The sequence below is a fragment of the Nycticebus coucang genome, chromosome 7 (assembly GCF_027406575.1).
Source record: "Nycticebus coucang isolate mNycCou1 chromosome 7, mNycCou1.pri, whole genome shotgun sequence".
NCBI lineage: Eukaryota > Metazoa > Chordata > Mammalia > Primates > Lorisidae > Nycticebus > Nycticebus coucang.
In genome coordinates this window covers 15,791,844-15,810,231 of record NC_069786.1, presented here as the reverse complement: position 1 = coordinate 15,810,231, position 18,388 = coordinate 15,791,844, and the positions used below count along the sequence as shown (strand labels likewise).

At 40.2% G+C, this 18,388-nt stretch overlaps 1 protein-coding gene and 1 non-coding gene across 37 annotated transcripts in view; one reads left to right on the top strand and one right to left on the bottom strand.

Moving 5' to 3' along the window:
• Positions 1-18,388, bottom strand: part of CLASP1 (cytoplasmic linker associated protein 1) — a 307,493-nt gene that overhangs the window by 169,498 nt on the left and 119,607 nt on the right. For all 36 annotated transcript variants that reach the window (XM_053596856.1, XM_053596855.1, XM_053596870.1 and 33 more), the window contains 2 exons: positions 17,125-17,200; positions 11,285-11,382 (listed from right to left, as the gene is read on the bottom strand). In XM_053596856.1, the coding sequence (XP_053452831.1) occupies positions 11,285-11,382; positions 17,125-17,200 (174 nt within the window). The remainder of the gene's footprint in view (positions 1-11,284; positions 11,383-17,124; positions 17,201-18,388) is intronic.
• LOC128591038 (small nucleolar RNA SNORD55/SNORD39) lies at positions 6,964-7,046 on the top strand. Its single transcript, XR_008381480.1, has one exon. It is a non-coding gene; the product is annotated as a small nucleolar RNA SNORD55/SNORD39 (small nucleolar RNA).

Genomic DNA, 18,388 nt, shown 5'->3' with positions numbered 1-18,388 from the left:
ACTACAGTCATAAAAGCAAGCAGAAGAGAAGTCTTTCAAAATGGCAAAATAAGAACCCTCAAAAACTTGTGGCTCCAAAGCAGCTAAGAGAACTTGGACAAAATTTGTCAAAATCAACATTTTCAGAACCCTGAAAATTGAACAAAGGTTTACAACAAACTGAGGAGCATTTCTTCAAGAAAAAGGCTGACGAGCCATCAAGCAACATAAACAGTATCTTCTCCTAACATGACAAATGGCCAATAAAATCATGAAAAAATGTTCATCCTCCCTCATCATCAGAGAAATGCAAATCGAAACCATTCTGAGGTATCACTTAACACCAGTGAGAACAGCCACACTGTAAAGTCCCAAAACTGCAAATGCTGGTGTGGGTGCACAGAGAGAGGAACACTGATGCACTGTTGGTGCAACTAAAAACTAACAAGGCTTTCTGGAAAGAAATACAAAGAATCCTCAAAGAACTCAAAGGAGAGCTCTCATTTGACCCCACAATTCCATTACTACCCAAAAGGGGAAAAGCAAAAACATTTACCATAAAGACATTTGCACTCAAATATTTATAGCAATTCCATTCACAATCACCAGGATGTGGAAACAGCCCAAGGGTCCATCAACCCATAAAGGGACTAAACTGTATATGTATAGTATGAAACACTATTCAGCCATAAAAAGATGGGAGACTTTGCATCTTTTATATGGACCTGGACAGGTCTAGAGAACATTCTCCTAAGAAACCATCTCAAGAATGGAAAGCAAGTACCCTGAGTACTCAATATTAATCTGAAAACAGTCGCCAACAGCTATAGGCCCACAAGAAAGAAAAACAATTAAATTCAAGAAGGAAGCAGGGAGGGCTCGATTAGTTATCTATCTGGATGAAGGACTCAACTACAACTCAGATTTTGGACTTCATCTTACAAACGCAAATAATGTAATCTAATTGTATGTACCCTCATATTAATCCATAATAAAAAATAAGATAAAATAAAATAAAGAAAAATGGCTGAGTCTTTGTAATAACAATGAGTTTTTCACCATTTTGCTGTGCCCTATTTCTATCTCTAATTCAGCAGATGAAAACCAAAGCCTAGAGATCACTGGAAAGAGTTAAACAAGTGGCTGGGAGGGGTGGTTCATGCCTGTAATCCTAGCACTCTGGAAGGCCAAGGCGGTTGGATTGCTTGAGCTCAGGAGTTTGAGACCAGCCTGCGCTAGAGCGAGACCCCATCATCTCTACTAAAAAGTCAAAATACCAGCTGGGCACTGAGCCAGGAGCCTGTAGTTCCAGCTACTTAGGAGGTTCGGGCAAGAGGATCACTTGAATCTGAAAGTTTGAGGTTACTGTGAGCAATGATGCCACAGCACTCTATCCCCGGAGAAAGCAAGACTCTGTCTCCAAAAAAGAAGAAAAAAGAGAAGTTCTGTCTCCATTCCCACAGAACTATCGCTTCACTTGTCCGGGACATCCTTGTAAACCCATTTGCAGGGTTTGTCTTTATTTGATCTGATTCAAGAGATCGCTCAATGTGAGAGTGACAATCATTTCACATGACAGATAACCTGAGACAATAACCACCTGACCCAAAAATTTAAAAGGAAAAACTGGAATGTGATATCCACAGGGAACTTTGAAAGCACTAACATATTCTGGGAATCTAGAAAGCCATGTATATGTGCGAGGCTATGTGTATGTGCATGTCCAGGAAAGACTCCAGAAGGCACTGATGTCAACAATGACTGACCCTGAGGCTTTCAACAAGCAGGAGTTAAAAAAAAGGAAGACAGAGATGCAAAATACCTGCAGAGCACTTAAAGCATGCCCTCAAACGCTGGAGACTTGCTGGTTCAAGGCAAACTTCAAAAATTTAATATAAAATAATCTACATATTCAACAAGCACAACAAACTCCAAATAAGATAAACTTAAGGAGCGATCCAAACCTAGACATGTGATAATCAAACAATAAGTAACAACAATAATGAAGCCACTCATTGTGTATGAAGGATCTTTCAAAAGTTCAGTATCTGATTTCTCATGAGAAACAATGACAGACAAAAGTAGGATGACATAGTCAAAGTCTTGAAATTAAAAGACTGTCAACCAACAATTCTGTATCTATATTAATAACAAAATTATCCTTCAAAGGTAAAGGAGAGGTTAAGCCATTACCAAATAAACAAAAAAATGACAGTCCTCAGGTAGAAATGAAAGGACCCAAAACGACGGCCCACCTAAAGAAATTAAAAACAAACAAACAAAAAAAATCAGTAAGCATAACTACATAAATATAAAAAAAAAGCACAATTGTCTTTTTGATTTTAATTCTTTTCTTGTCCTTAAGAAAAGAAACTGCATAAAGCAATAATTATAAAACTGTATGTGTTGTTGGTTTTATGATCCCCAGAGCAACAATTAGGAAAATTAATTCCCCCCAATACTAAAATAAATAGCAAGAAAATTAAAGTGGTGCACTAGAAAATATCTATTTAACACAAAATAAGGCAGTAATGGAAGAACAAAAACCCAAAAGTCGTAATATATAGAACACGCATAGCGAACTGACATAAACCCTAGCTTAACAGTAGTACTACAAACATGAATGGATTAAACACTCCAGTGAAAAGGCAAAGAATGTCAGACTGCATAAACTTTATGCAGCTTTCAAGAGACCATTTATTTATTTATTTTTTTGACAGGGTCTCACTCTGTCATCTAGGCTGGAATACAGTGGTGTGACCATAACTCAATGTAACCTCAAACTCCTGGACTCAAGCAATTTTCCCACCTGAGCCTCTCATGAAATTACAGGTATAACCTCCAGCTGGCCTATTAATTTATTTTAAAGAGATGGTGTCTTGCTACATTGCCTAGGCCAGACTCCAACTTCTGGGCTCAAACAAGCCTTCCACCTCTGCCTCTCAAATGACATCAGAGACTTATATGAGATTCAAAAAACACAAACATGTTGAACGTAAAGAAAGAAAAAAAAATAGTTCATGCAAATAGTACACAAAAGAGAGCTAGAATGGTCATATTGATACCAAATAACATAGAACTTAAGAAAAAAATTGTTATTAGGCACAGAGAAATTTTAAAATGATAAAAGGGTCAATGCATCAGGAAGATACAATAATTATAAAGACCTATGTACTTAAGAACAAAGCCCCTTAAATACATGAAGCAAAAAAATGACAGAACTAAAGACAGAAATAGATAATTGAACAGTATAACTGAAAGCCTCAATACTACACATTCAATAATAGATTTTAAAAAACTAGAAAGAGACCAGCCTACGCAAATGTGAGACTCTCATCTCTAAAAAACAGCGGGCGTTGTGGCAGGCACCTGTAGTCCCAGCTACTTGGGAGGCTAAGACCACAGAATCACTTAAGCCCCAGAGTTTGAGGTTGCTGTGAGCTATGACACCATAGCACTCCACCAGTGCGGCAAAGTGAGACTCTGTCTCAAAAAAAAAACAACTAGAAAGAGAATCAACAATAACAGACATCAACAACGTAATCCAAGTAACTAGATATATTAAAAGATACTCCAACAAAGAATAAAGATTCTTTTCAAGTGTACATGGAATATTCAAAGTAAATTCCCATGAAAATCCCAGAACTCCTTTTTTAAAAACAGAACTTGACACAGTTTATCCAATAATTCATATGAAAATGCAAGGGATCCAGTATAGCAAAATTAATCTTGAAAAGAGAACAAAATGGAGATTTCAAAATTTACTACAAAAGCTATATTAATAAACTGAAGTAGAAGGATAAGCATGTAGATCAAAGGAACAGAATTCAGAGCCCCCCCACTCCCAAAATCCTTACATTTATTTCAATTTCTTTTCTTTAAAAATTTTTTTTTTTTAATTTTAACTTCCTTGTTCATTCTTCTTCGTTTGAAGTACTCTTTTTTGTCTTCCTCTGGCGATGTTCTTGATGTTAGTAGAGACGGGGTCTTACTCTGGCTCACTGCTGTTCATACAGGTCTCGAACCTCTGAGCTCAGGCAATCCACCCGCCTTGGCCTCCTACAGCACTGGAACTATAGACATGAGCCACCACGCCTGGCCTTCTTTTCTTTTTCTTAATAGTGCAGTAGTTTATTAGAAAATAGAAAAGCTTCCAATACAATGGAAGGGGTCTGGAAGGGGATGCCCCAATTTATTTTCAATAAAGGTCCCATGAAAATTCTATGAGAATCAAAACCACAAACTTATTAGGATGGCTATTAAAAGAAATACACGCACACACTCATATCAGAAAACAAAGTGTTGGATAGGATGTGGAGAAACTGGAATCCTGTGCACCACTGGTAGAAAAGTCAAATGGTGAAGATGCTGTATAAAACAATATGAAAGTTCCTCCAAAAAATAAAATGTAACTACCATATGATGCAGAAATCCCACTTCTGGGAATACAACTAGTAAGCAGGGGTGTGAAGAGATATTCAAACAGCCATGTTCATGGTAGCATTACTTACAATAACCAAAACATAGAGCAAACCAAACAGCCACTGATAGATAAAGCGATAAACAAAATATATATACAATGGAAGATTACACAGCCTTAAAGGGAAAGTAAATTCTAATACATGCCACAACACTTAGGAACCTTGCAAACACTATGGTAAGTGAAAGAAGGGAGCCACAAAAGGGCACATTTGGTATGATTTCATTTGTATTAAATATCTAAAATAGACAAAAATCCACAGAAATAGTCATATAAGAAAGAAGGAATAAAGAATGAGTGCTAATGGACATGATTTTTTTTTAAATGAAGAGTGACAAAAATGTTCTAAAACTAGAGGGTAGTGATGGTTACACAAATGGTTACACAACTGTGTGCATGTCAAAAAACACAAAATTGGCTCAGCGCCCATAGCACAGTAGTTACAGTGTCAGCCACATACATACAGGAGGGTGGCGGATTCAAACCCGGCCTGGACCAGCTAAATAACTGCGACAAAAACATAGCCAGGTGTTGGTGGTGGGCACCTGTAATCCCAGCTACTTGGGAAGCTGAGGCAAGAAAATTGCTTAAGCCCAAAAATTAGAGGTTGCTGTGAGCTGTGACGCCACCGCACTCTACCAATGGTAACATAGTGAGACTCTGTTTCAAAAAAAAAAAACAATAAACAAGAAAACCCCCCCCACAAAATGGTCTCTTTAAAAGGGGCAAAAATTATGGTACATGGCTTGTATTTCAAGGAAGCTCTTACTGAATGAAAAACAGCAAACCAGATGGCCATAAAAAGTGAACAGAAAAAGAGATATTGGGAATACAAACAGGAAAACTTTAAAAATCACATACTCATTTGAATGGGTGAAGATAAATGAGAAAATGTGCAAGATAGCAGAATAAAATTCTGAAGATACAAATGGAAGGAAAAAAATAAGTGAAAGGACTATTCCAAATGGTCACAATAAAAATATATTTATAAATATAAATAGGTATATTTTTGAAAAAACTTGCCCAGACCTGAATGGCATGAGGTTCCAGAGTAAAAACCTCTACCCGAGCCTACTATAACAAATCAAAATAGTCTCACACAAGATCTATCGTCATAAACTTTTAGACAAATGCCGGGGACAAAGAGATGATATTACAAGTTGTCTAAATAGGATGAACAATCAGAATAATCTTCAATTTTTCAGCAAACTGATAGGTAGAACACAATGGGACATAAGTTTTAACAATCTGAATGAAAATAATTTCCACCGTAAATTTAAAACTATCACTACCAGGACAGGAAAACAATACAGACTCAAAAAAATTTTCCTTCTCCACGCTTCCTCTCAAAAGTAGAGGATGTGTACTAGTAAAAGACAGAGTAATTGGCTTGGCATCCTATAACACAGTGGTTATAGCACTGGCCACGTGCACCGAGGCTGCCGAGTTCGAACCCAGCCCTGGTCTGCTAAACAACAATGACAACTGCAACAAAAAAAATAGCCAAGGCATGGTGGCAAGCATCTGTAGTCCCAGATACTTTGGAGGCTGAGGCAAGAGAACGGCTTAAGCCCAAGAGTTGGAGGTTGCTGTGAGCTGAGACACTACCTAGGGTGACATAGTGAGATTCTGTCTCAACAACAACAAAAAAAAGACAGAGCAATAACCTAAGAACGAATAGACCTAGTTTCTAAGAAACTGAAGATGCACCTTCAGGGAGAGGTAAAGCGAAACCCCGGGACAATGACAGAGACATGTAAGGATGATGGGTGTGTAAGATGGGGTGAAAGCAGTCAGTCCAAATTGAAACAGACTAAAGAAACTGACACAAATTAGCCAAAAGGTTACTAAGTAGAAATTAGTAGTCTGCGATAAGTATTTAAACAACTATGCAAATAAAGCAAAACAATTATTAACTCCAGGAAAAACGAAATGTTGCAAGAAAAATGTAAAGTTATCAGAGTTTACCAAACATTAATAGTGAACTGTGAATAGCATCTATAATCACATACAAACTGAATGTGCCCTGACCAAAGTGAAAATATGACCACATTTGGTAGATAAAGAGATCACAAGTGTACATGAGGAAGGTTTAGGAGAAGAGCTGAAACTTACCCTCCATGGTGGAAAGTAAAATTCTTAGAGTGACAAAAAAATTTAAATAGCAATACATGTAATTGTTAGAAAAACAGTAAATGGCCGAAGAATCAATAAAAACAACTGGCACTGCAGAGCAGAAAATGACAGGAGTGAGGTACTAGCTTTCCTGAAATGTATCTTAATACATTGGATTGAATCTCTGTCTATAAATGATTATGACACAAAATAAAAGAGAGGAGACGAGAAAAGTGGTGAGGGGTTGGGAGGTGGAGGGGAGGGGAAAGATAAAAGAAAAAGAAGAAAAAAAGGGAATTCCAAATGCAATTTCTCGTCTGCTGTTGCCTTGGGACCACCTCTCTAACACTAAATCTTTACAAGCAAGTTAAAAATAAAAAACAAAAAAGTGTGTATGATGACACATCAATAATGCTGCAGACTCCAGAATAATGCCCAGTTGAGAAGGCAACCTGAAAGAGCCAAAGGTAGAAAAAAAAATTATAAGTAAAATAATAGAATTTCTTTAAAAACTTTAAAAGTACTTGGCTCGGCACATGTAGCTCAAGTAGCTAAGGCACCAGCCACATACACCAGAGCTCGCAGTTCAAATCCAGCCCAGGCCTGCCAAACAGCAATGACAACTACAACCCAAAAAATGGCTGGGCGTTGTGGCGGGCGCCTGTAGTCCAAGCTCCTTGGAAGGCTGAGGGAAGAGAATCACTTAAGCCCAGGAGTTGGGGGTTGCTGTGAGCTGTGATGCCACGGCACTCTACCCAGGGCAACAGCTTGAGGTTCTGTCTCAAAAAAAAAAAAAAAAAACAACTTTAAAAGTACCCATTTTCAATTTCTCTTTCCAAAACAATCATTAGGTAATATACCTAATGAATGTTTATAATTTTTTTAAATAACAAATATTATGAAACCTATTAACAATGTAAGGCATCAAATAATTATAATCAGATTACATATAGTACGTATCAGCTCGCTCTATAAGTTAAATTATCCTCAGGTTTAAAGCTGCCGCTTTTTAAAAGCTTGGTTCCAAAACGATGGTTCCAGAAGAAATTTAACATTAGTAAGCTTTCTTCCAAAACTTCGCAAACTGAAAATGTGCCATATTAATAAAAATAGTTTCCAGAAGACTCAATGGGTTGACAGTGAATGTCAAAGAATACTGAAAGCAAAGGAACAGAGGTGCGGGTGGTTTACATTTTCACAAGATTATGTGATATGACACAGCTAGAAGTTAATTATGTACTTTCTGAACACGTGTGTATGTGAAGTGTGAAAACAACACATGTAAAACAATGTAAAGTGGTCAGTCTATGCCTCTAGGGCAGTGGTTCTCAACCCTACTAAGCCGCGGCCCTTTAATACAGTTCCTGTGGGTCGCCACCCACAGGTTGAAAACCACTGTGCTAGGGCCTCAATTGTTCAGAGATCCATGTGGGGGGGGAACCTTTTAACATGAAGATTTTGTTGACTACCTTCATTATATTAACCTAGTATGATTTTAGCCACTACACAAGCCTTAAATTACTAAAATATCTAAACACATGGCCCCAAACCCTAATTCTAGCTCCATCAAAGTGAAGCTGGTTAATGTACACATCACTTTCCCAACTATAAATTGAACAAAGAAAATTGCTGCTTAAATTAAGTTTACTACTCTTGTTACTTAAGAGATTTAGCTGATCTTGTGATATTAAGACATTCTTACAATGTATTTATTGGAGATATAATTAATCTTATTCTTCAAAGCACTTTCTTGGTAAATAAACTCTTAAATGACATTTTTGCTTCAGGACTAAAGCCAAGTTTTGGAAACTATTAAGCAAATTCTACAATGTTTTTTAGTCCTATGGGATATTACTAAATTGAAAAATCTACAAATCTCATAAAGTAAGTAAAATACCAATGACAGAAGAAATTCAGAATATTCAGGTAAACCAGTCACCCATGTTGAGCCACGTTATAGCAGATAATGAATCTACAAGCCCCATTCCACCTGAGCATATTCTGCCACCCCTCAGAGTGCTACAACTTAGGTAACTGTCTCGTAATAAATACAAAGAAACATGAATTTTCCACTTCTTTCACTAGAGTGAGGTTCTTAAGTACAACCTAGTTCTCCAAGCACTTGTGTCTGTCAAGAGTTTTGTAATATGAACAAGAAGGGTGTGGGTTAATTTCTCTAGAACCACCATCCTTCCTCTCCATTTTGGTCTAAAATTGGTAGGATGGATTTTAGGTAACCTGAGACATCCCTTATTCCTATTCAGAGGCCCAAGCACTTGTGTGGCACCTTTGTTAATTTCAATTTTGTTTTTGAGACAGTCTCAATCTGCTGCCCTGGGTAGAGTGCCACTGTGCCAGAGCCTGGACTCAAGTGATCCTCTTGCCTCAGCCTCCCTAGTAAATGGGACTACAGGCACCCACTACAACACCCAGCTAGTTTTTTCTATTTTTAATAGAGATGGGGTCTCACTCTTGCTCAGGCTGGTCTCGAAGAGACCTGAGCTCTGGTGATCCATCTCCTTGGCTTCCCCAAAGGAGGTCACAGAAAGAACACATGAAACATACAAACGGGAGAATGGAAAAGGTGGCTTCAACTCCAGCTCTGGCACTGATGCCTCTGGGACTTCATCTAAATCACCCACAGTGTAGGGGGTCTCCAGGAACCTCTGGGTCTAACAGTTCATTAGGAAGACACAGGATTCAGCACAGTCATACTCACAGCTGTGATTTACAACACCAAAAGAACACAAAGCACAACCAGCAAAGGGAAAAAGTGGCTGCTTCCTGGAGTCAATCCTGGTGGAGTCACACAGGACATATTTAACCTCCCAGCACTGAGCTGTGACAGTATCTCTTGTACTCAGGCTTTTCTAAGAGCAGCAGTCTCAGGCCTGCTATGTCAACTCTTTCTGCACTCTCTTCTCTAGATCCCCATGTTTACCTTGTCATTTTCCCCGGTCTCCCAATGTGTTGTGGTTCCCTTCTTGGAATACACAGAAATCTACTACTAAGATGGAAACTGCTAGGTGTTTGGGTTCATGGTCTGGGCCCACTGTGAGCTACACAGCATGTTATGAAGCACCCCCTGGAGCGGGCAAGGGTTTTGCTTTAACAACCTGTTTTCCCAACAACAGTGGTGACCTCATCATTGAACAGTCCTCTCCCTCAAGCCCTTGCCTTTCCAGCTCATCTGCACCCTCCAGTTCTCCCTAATCAGAGCGTTTAGTATTGTTGTCTGTAAGTTTTTTCCCCAATTATTTTCACCATATATTTAAAGATCAGAAGACTGAGATTCATAAATTACAGGAATAAAAAAATTCTCACACATTATCTTCTGTAAAAAATACAAGAATTAATTTTATTTCCATCTAATCCTCTTGTATACAACACAGGGGCCATGGTGAGAGTAACAATGGAATCAAGTGTGATTCTACAACAAAGAAACACAACCCTCTCACCTGCTCGCGGAGCCCCTACTTAAGGGGGTGGGGCCCACTTCCGTCATAACTATCTGAGTGACATGAAGACAAATGACTCCTAGACCAGGCGCGGTGGCTCTGGCCTATAAACCCAGCCCTCTAGGAAGCCAAGGCAGGTAGAATGCTTGAGCTCAGGAGTTCAAGACCAGCCTAAGCAAGAGTAAGATCCTATCTCTAAAAATAACTAGGTGTTGTGTTGGGCGCCTGTAGTCCCAGATATTCAGGAAGGTGAGGCAAGAGGATCCCTTGAACCCAGGAGTTTGAGGTAGGTGCAAGCTATGACGCCACAGCACTCTACTAAGAGCAACAAAGTAAGACTCTATCTCAAAAACAAAACAAAACAAAAGAGATGACTCCCATGTATTTCAAGAATCTACCCCATTTGCAGACGTCCAGTACTCTGTGAACTCTTGTAAAACAGGGTAAAAAAAAATTAAAAGGCAAGTGAGAAGAACAGGGTTTTGAGATTAGCTCTGACTCTTCCTAGTTGTATAATCTCTTAAAAGTTACTTCATGTATCTGGGCCTCTGCTGTTTTCACAGATACAATGACAGAAATCAGACAAGCCGCCCTCTGAATTCAGTGTACGATTTTCACATCCCTTTCACGTGAAGCAAGATAACATTTAGAATTCATTTTGTGTTAAGTTTCTCTATAATAATTAAAATTATAGATATCTAATTGTTACATAAGTTTTTTTAATTTTGACTAGAACAATGAAATATTTGTAGATTCAAGTTGTCTTGGGTGTAATGAGACACTGATCCCATTGCATTGGTTTCTATACATTAAGAATGAAATGACTAAACAGAAAACTAACATGTCAAAAACATTTTCCAGAATTACAACTTATGAATTTCTATCCACGCTCATTCTGGGATGGTTCCATTCAATCAAACAAATAAACTGTAAGCACCTACAATACTGAGTTCTGTGTATAGGTACTGGAATCACAGACACAGATCCATACAAACAATGAGAGTGCTGAATTTTTCAACACTAATCATTGTTAAATATCCTTCTAAAGTCAGTATGTACCCTGAAACCTGGCCAGATGTCTGGGTGAGGGATGAGAGGGGACCCCTGATATATGAGCTAGACAAGATCTCCAACCAGCAACCCTTGGCCGTATAGTCTTTGAACAAAATTACCACAACAGAAAAATCAAGATGTTAACTGAAAAAGAATAGGGAGGAAAGAGCAGAAGAAAGAAAAAAAAGTCTGAACTCACCGGGACTGTGGCAATCCTTTCTTACTGAGATCTGCCCTCACACGTTCTCCTACATGTCTGTAAATTTCCACTAAGCTGTTTATCGCCACATCTCGTACCTAGATGTAAAAGAAGAGATCTTATGCTCTGGGTCATTACCAAGCGCTTTCTCCTGGGACACAACAGGCCATACACCACCCCAATTATCACAAATTTACCACTGCAACTGTGAATACATTCCTTTATATACATTTGTATACAGGTAGGAATGTATTCATCTAAAGAAAGCCATATTTGACACTTTCACCCTGCTGATACAATGCCAAAGGTTAGACATAATGTGGGTCTCCACCTCTATATATATGTTAAAAGTCCATATCCCTTAGTTCTTTTCATTCTTTATGAAAATTTCAAGAAACTGAAATTTTCAGACCATCTTTCCAACACAGAAAACTACACTACAAATAAGTGGATTAAAATAAAAATAAGATGCCATTTAAAACATTCTGGATTTAAGTCAATTAAACAAATAAGGAGCAACAAAGATGGGTACTACAGGTTACCACCCCATATTTAAAAAGCTACTGGTCCAAGGGCAGCACCTGTGGCTCAAAGGAGTAGGGCGCCGGCCCCATATGCCTGAGGTGGCAGGTTCAAACCCAGCCCCAGCCAAAAACTACAAAAAAAAAAAAAAGCTACTGGTCCTAAAAAGGAGATGGGAAAACCCCTTAAATTCTACATTCCATACAGCACAGGATGCAATGAATGTTATTCAAGAGCCCAAAGAGCGCACATAGTTTAAGGGGAGTGGGGGGGACATACCAGGGGATATCAAGGAACTGGGGACGAGGCGGAAATCAGTGAATTATGCTTGGAAGGACAGCGTTTCACCAGGTCCAGGTGGAATCGGAATGAGACAGGTTCCAAACGCAACACAGCAGGAAAACAGACACGCACAGCACATGCTTCAGGAAAAGCAGTGGGATGCCACTACAGCCAGACGCAAACGCGGACTAAGAAAGTAGCATCAAGTAAGGCAAAAGAGACAGGATGGATTCGCTTTTCAAAACCAGGCTGGCTGCACGCATACTGGGGCTGCACCAGTGCTGTGCCTGTGAGGAGAGCTGCCAAGGACAAAGCCGACCAGCTGACCAGCTGACACAGCTGAGACTCCAAGTCTCTGAAGGTATCACTGAGCTGTCAATAAACCCTGGACTCTCTCTACTACAGAATCCCACATTGCGCAAAGCAATATATTTCACCACTCCTCTAGCAATTTAGAGTTGTTTTCGGTTAACTTGTGGCCAAAAAGCATCCTAACCCACGTACTTCAGTTACCTGTGGGCCATTTTGAGAAGCTTCTGAGGGGCTCTCCCTGCTCTAAGTCCCTCTGCACTCAGACCACTATGAAAACAAACGCACATCTTTTAAGGCAGAAGGGATTTGTAGAGGTCATTTTAATTGCCAAGTCCAGTGCATGCCAGCAGCTGCCTGAACAGTTGCGAGAGGATTCTCCATACAATCACTATGGGGAAACAAAGAGCTGGAGACTGACCACTATATCGTGCAGCAACCACACTGACTTGACAGTGTCTTCTCTGGTCAGACACTTCAACAACAAAGAAGGGAAAATCATTCAAAGAATTATGTGGTGTCAGGGACTATAAAAAAGAACAAGTTACAGTCTCAACCCTTGAGATTTAAACACCAGCCAGAAAGACTAATGAAAAATTAAAACAAAGGCAAAAGCACATACAACCTACATACACACCCCAAAGGAAGAATGATTAATTTGATTAGCATTAGGAAAAAGAGGGCAGAATTTCCAGGCAGAAGAGATTTCTGGGAGATGTAGATTGAGTGTGTACATACGTGTGTGTCTGCATGCAAACATATGTGCTGATAAAGCACTCCTAAGGCAGATGTGAACATAAGGATTGTTCTCAGAGTGCTCCGTTTGGAATACACTAGCTATAAATCCTGTCTACTATGAAGTATAGAAAGCCAGCCATAGAACACCAACCTCATTTTCCAAATGGGGCACTGGGGGAACAAAACAAATAACCTTCTCAAAAGCAGAGGCACAGAGGCCTGGATTCAACTGTGCTGTACCACCACTACTGGCTCCAAACTCCCAGTCAAGACCTGGGGGTTCCTGGCACAAAAAGCACAATCACCTCATAAAGATACTAGGCAGAAAGTGGTAACATGATTTTTTTTTTTTTTTGGCTTAATGAAACATTTTAAACAAATCACACATTTTCTATTCTATTTTTAAAAAACTATAATACTTTATTTCCTTGTTTCTTCATTTAAAAGAAAGGAAGAAAAATTATAAAATCTTTATGACAATACAGAGCAGTAAGATGCTATTTCATTTAAATGTACTACTATTTATTTTTTTAAGGTTCAGGTCAAGTTTAATGAAAGGGGACAGAGACTTGCCTTAAACGTACTACTCTTGTTTTTAAGTTGCCTTATTACTACAGATAAATAGTCCAGAAGCACTTGATTTTCAGTAATAAAACTAGTTTCTGGTATGTGGTGGTATGTGTATAATGTACACTGGGGCCGTCGACATTTGGAACAAGGAAAGTATGGCTGGCACGGTGCCTGCAGCTCAGCGGCTAGGGCGCCAGCCACATACTCCGGAGCTGGCAGGTTTCGAACCCAGCCCAGCCTGCCAAACAACAATGACAACTTCAACCAAAAATAGCTGGGCACTGTGGCAAGTGTCTGTAGTCCCAGCTACGTGGGAGGCTGAGGCAAGAGAATCGTTTAAGCCCAAGGGTTTGAGGTTGCTGTGAGCTATGACATCACAGCACTCTACTTAGGACAATAAAGTGAAACTCTGTCTCGAAAAAGAAAAGTATGGCTATGCCAATATCCTAAATATATCTCAAGACACTAACACTATTCTAAAATATTTAAAACACAATACATCTGAGTTTCTCGGAAACTCACTGGCACATGGCAGGTTTGTGATTTCTCCAAATGAAAATGACCATCTCAGCCTGTAAGGAGACTACTGAGTAACTTGGCCTTCCCAAACGTCTTTCATTTGGACCAACAGGTCACACCACCATGTTAGGGACCCTCAAAGCACTCTCAACATGAGTGGGGAACAAGGCTCTTACTAATGCACCCCACTTTAAAGGGGAAACTGAGGCTCCAGAACCAAGCACCTCCCAAGTTCAGCTGGCTATTAAATTCAAAGCCAGACCCTATGTCTTTAATACAGGCTTCTTGCACTGCACTAGGTAGGCTCAAGTTTTTAATCATAGTCTGCCTTTGGGTAGCTTTAAAATGGTATGTTAAACTTTTGAACACTTAATGCTACATCGAACTCTCAAAAAATTGTATCAATATTTTCAGAATATGGGGGCTTGTGCTGACCGTGTGAAATGTAATATGTGCTACTTCAAAAACAAAGAAAACCCTATTAAAATTCCAAAAGAGAACTTACGAGTTAACCCTTTCTCTAGATCTAATGGAAAAAAATCAAATCAGGAAGCAGCCCAACACAAAAAGAGATCAGTCTCCCTATACAGAATTTCTTTTTTTTTTTTTTTAAGACAGAGTCTTACCTGTCACCCTTGGTAGAATACCTTAGCGTCACAGCTCACAGCAACCTCAAACTCTTTGGCTCAATTAATTCTCTTGTCTCGGCCTCCCAAGTAGTTGGGACCACAGGCACCTGCCACAACACCCAGCTATTCTTTAGAGACGGGAGCTCGCTTTTGCTCAGTCTAGTCTCAAACTCCTGAGCTCAAACAATCCACCTACATTGGCCTCCCAGGGGTGCTAGGATTACAGGCATGAGCCACTGTACCCAGACTCAATACACAATCTTTACACAAAATTTTTAGAGAACTTCTAAGTGCTCCTGAGGTTCCCCTTGTAGAAAATTTCACAAAAGAAGAAAATCTGTGACGAATCAGACATTCTTGGAGACTTAACTGAACAGCTTCAAGGATGAAAACATAACTGCTGCAAAATTTGAAATGTTCTTAACACTTCATTTCCAATGTCTCTCAAAGTCTACATAGAGTCTGTGCTGTTTCAGGCAGGGAATACTGAGGTTATATTCACAACATACATCAGTGGAGGGCCCTAGGATAATGAGAAGTTCCCTCCTCTAGAGGATGCTGTCCACCTCCGTAACAGAAACAAAACTGGAGGCAGTAAAACAAAATCAAGATACCAATCTCAGCCTTTCTCCAAAAAGCCCAATATCCACAAAGACAAGGTTAGGCCCATAGCATAAGCGCTCAGTAAATATATGTAGAATAAAAGGGGGACAGAGAAAGGGGACAGAATAAGGAACATGTGAAAAGCACTCAAGTGTGGTACCCGGCAGCGTGCTGCAATGGAGCGTCTCCCCCACACCAAGCCAGACTCCACACAATGCAGTCCTTAGATTGTACCCTGCACGATGCCTATCTGCTCTGTGTTTTTTGTTGCCTCCACAACGTAAGCACACTTGGGAAGCGAGCCCCCAACCACCGACCCAATTCTAAGGACTCCACAGGCCCCATGTAAAGACTCACATCACCTGTCTGGCCAGTGCCAGTACCTGAACTAGGAACAACTCACGTCACCAAGCAGGCTTATCTGCCCTACTAAAGGATACCATGTGGCAGCAGCCATATTCTCAAAGAGAGGCTTTTATAAAGGACTGTTGCCATAGAAAACAAAAAGAAAGAAACGAGATCAAAAGGGAATAGGGCAAAATAATCTATTTGGTAATTTAGAATTTTTCTAAAAATTCTTTTTATTTTATTATTGGACATAAAGCATAATTCAATAAATTAAAATATCTAAACATTTTATCTCCAATGCTATATATTTCAACAAGGGCTGAATGAGAGCATGAGTGGAAAGAAAGCAGAGCAAGCAAGGGAGCTGAGAGGGATGTGGCCTTGGGGGTGCTGCACAACTGCCAGTAAGATGGAGATGAGAGCAAGTGAAGGAGGGTCAGAGCGTGGCAGGGACACCCCCAGAGGGGCCCGGGGGCATCTGGAAGGCAAGCCTGACACAACCTCTGGGGAAGGCAGCTTAGCCATCACCAATCAAGATTTCACTAGATGAGTGCTGGCCACATGCATTTCTTTTGTAAATTACTCTTCCATTTTCTGCCCCCTTATTTAACAAAGCTTCTTTCCTATCAGTTATATGAACTAACATAACAAAAATGACTCTGGGCGAGAGACAGATGTGAACTGGGAGAGCAAGCTGGTGCTCCTGCAGCCCAGACTTGGAAAACACTGTGAAGTGCCTGGTTACTACTCACAGATCAGATGACCACCCCTATACTAAAAAAGTGATGGGTTCTTTTGTTTATAATTTAGGTAAATTTTGCATAAGATAACAAGCACAGTTCTTAAGGATTCAGTTCAAGGAGTTTCCACAGATATACACCAATGTAGCCACAACCCAGAGCAAAATGTAGAACATTTCCATCACCTCAGAAAGTTCCTCAGGCCCCCCTTTCAATCACTCTCCCTCTGCCAAAGAGGAAACACAGTTTGACCTCATTCAGCACAGATTCTCTCCCCACATCCCCACCCCTCTAGACTGCAGAGAAGGTGAACAGAGTGGACTTATCCTGGGAGCTTGTCTAAATGTCCTCAATTAGGCTAGTGATTCCCAGCGCTGTATACAGAGGAGGATGGAGTGGCCACATTTACCAATGATACTTCATAGGTGCTAATAGATAGCTAGTATCTTAAACAATCAGAGATCTATAAAGATAACTAAAGTCCCGCCCCCATCTCTAGCATACACAGAACACCAAAACGCAACTGAACAGTCTACAAGCAATGATTTCCCCCTCTCCCAGCACTTTGTTTTTCACTCACCTGGCTGTTTGGATCTCCAAGTAAGTTGCATATATGTGGCACAATTTTGCTTAGTGTTAAAGTATGTGCTCCAGAGCTGAAAACAAAAAGAGTGCTTTATTGTTACAAACAAAGGTAAGAAAGCTACCTCTGTACACAACCGCCCTTTCTCTGCCTCCCCAGGACCCATCACCACCTCACATCAAGGCTCTCTCCATCTGTCCTTGCTTGTTCCAAAGCAAATGTGCACTGATGGCACCTTTGTTCAGAGTTCAAAACCTTCCGTAGCTTCTGAGGCACAAGTCTTCCTCCTCACATCCAGGGCTCTCTCCAATCTGGCGCTACCCCTTAAAGGCTGAGCCAAACCCCAGGGTCTTGCTAGCCTCACAAATGCTGTTTCCACATTTCTGTTTTCTCACTACCAACTCAAATGCAAGTCCCTGGAGGGCCCTCACTGAATCCTCCCTGTGTGCTGGGTGGGCACAGCTTCCTGCTACAGAGAATGTTCTGTTAATGCTGCTGGAAGAAAAGACTCATCAAATGGCCACAGAGAACCCCAGCGAAGCACTGCTGTCCTGGGAACATTTACATTACATGCAGTCCCCAAGTTACAAACGTCCAACTTACCTATAACTCACACTTACAAACAGACTATTGCAGTGTCTGAGTTACAAACATCTGACTGGTATATAACTCACACTTACAAATGGAGACTCTTACAGGCAGTAAGTAAATGTACCCGTTTCAATTTATGTACAAATTCAACTTAAGAACAAACCTACAGAACCAATCTCACTCTAACCCAGGATTCCCTATATATACAACTTTTCACCATCACAATTGCTGCAGTCACAAATACTCTTCGTGAATAAAAACCATTTGGTTAAGCCTGGTGCATGTAGCATAGTAGTTAAGGCGCCAGCCACATACACCCACTCTGGCGGGTTGGAACCCAGCCCAGGCCAGATAAACAACAATGACAATTGCAACAACAAAAAATAGCTGGGCATTGTGGCGGGCACCTGTAGTCCCAGCTACTTGGGAAGCTGAGGCAAGAGAATCGCTTAAGCCCAAGAAGTATGAGGTTGCTGTGAGCTGCGACACCACAGCACTCTACCGAGGGTGACACAGTGAGACTTGGTCTCAAAAAAAAAAAAAAAAAAACAACAACACAAAAACTTGGGGCGGCGCCTATGGCTCAAAAGAGTAGGGCACTGGTCCCAAATAGCGGAGCTAGTGGGTTCAAACCTGGCCCCGGCCAAAAACTGCAAAAATATAAATAAAT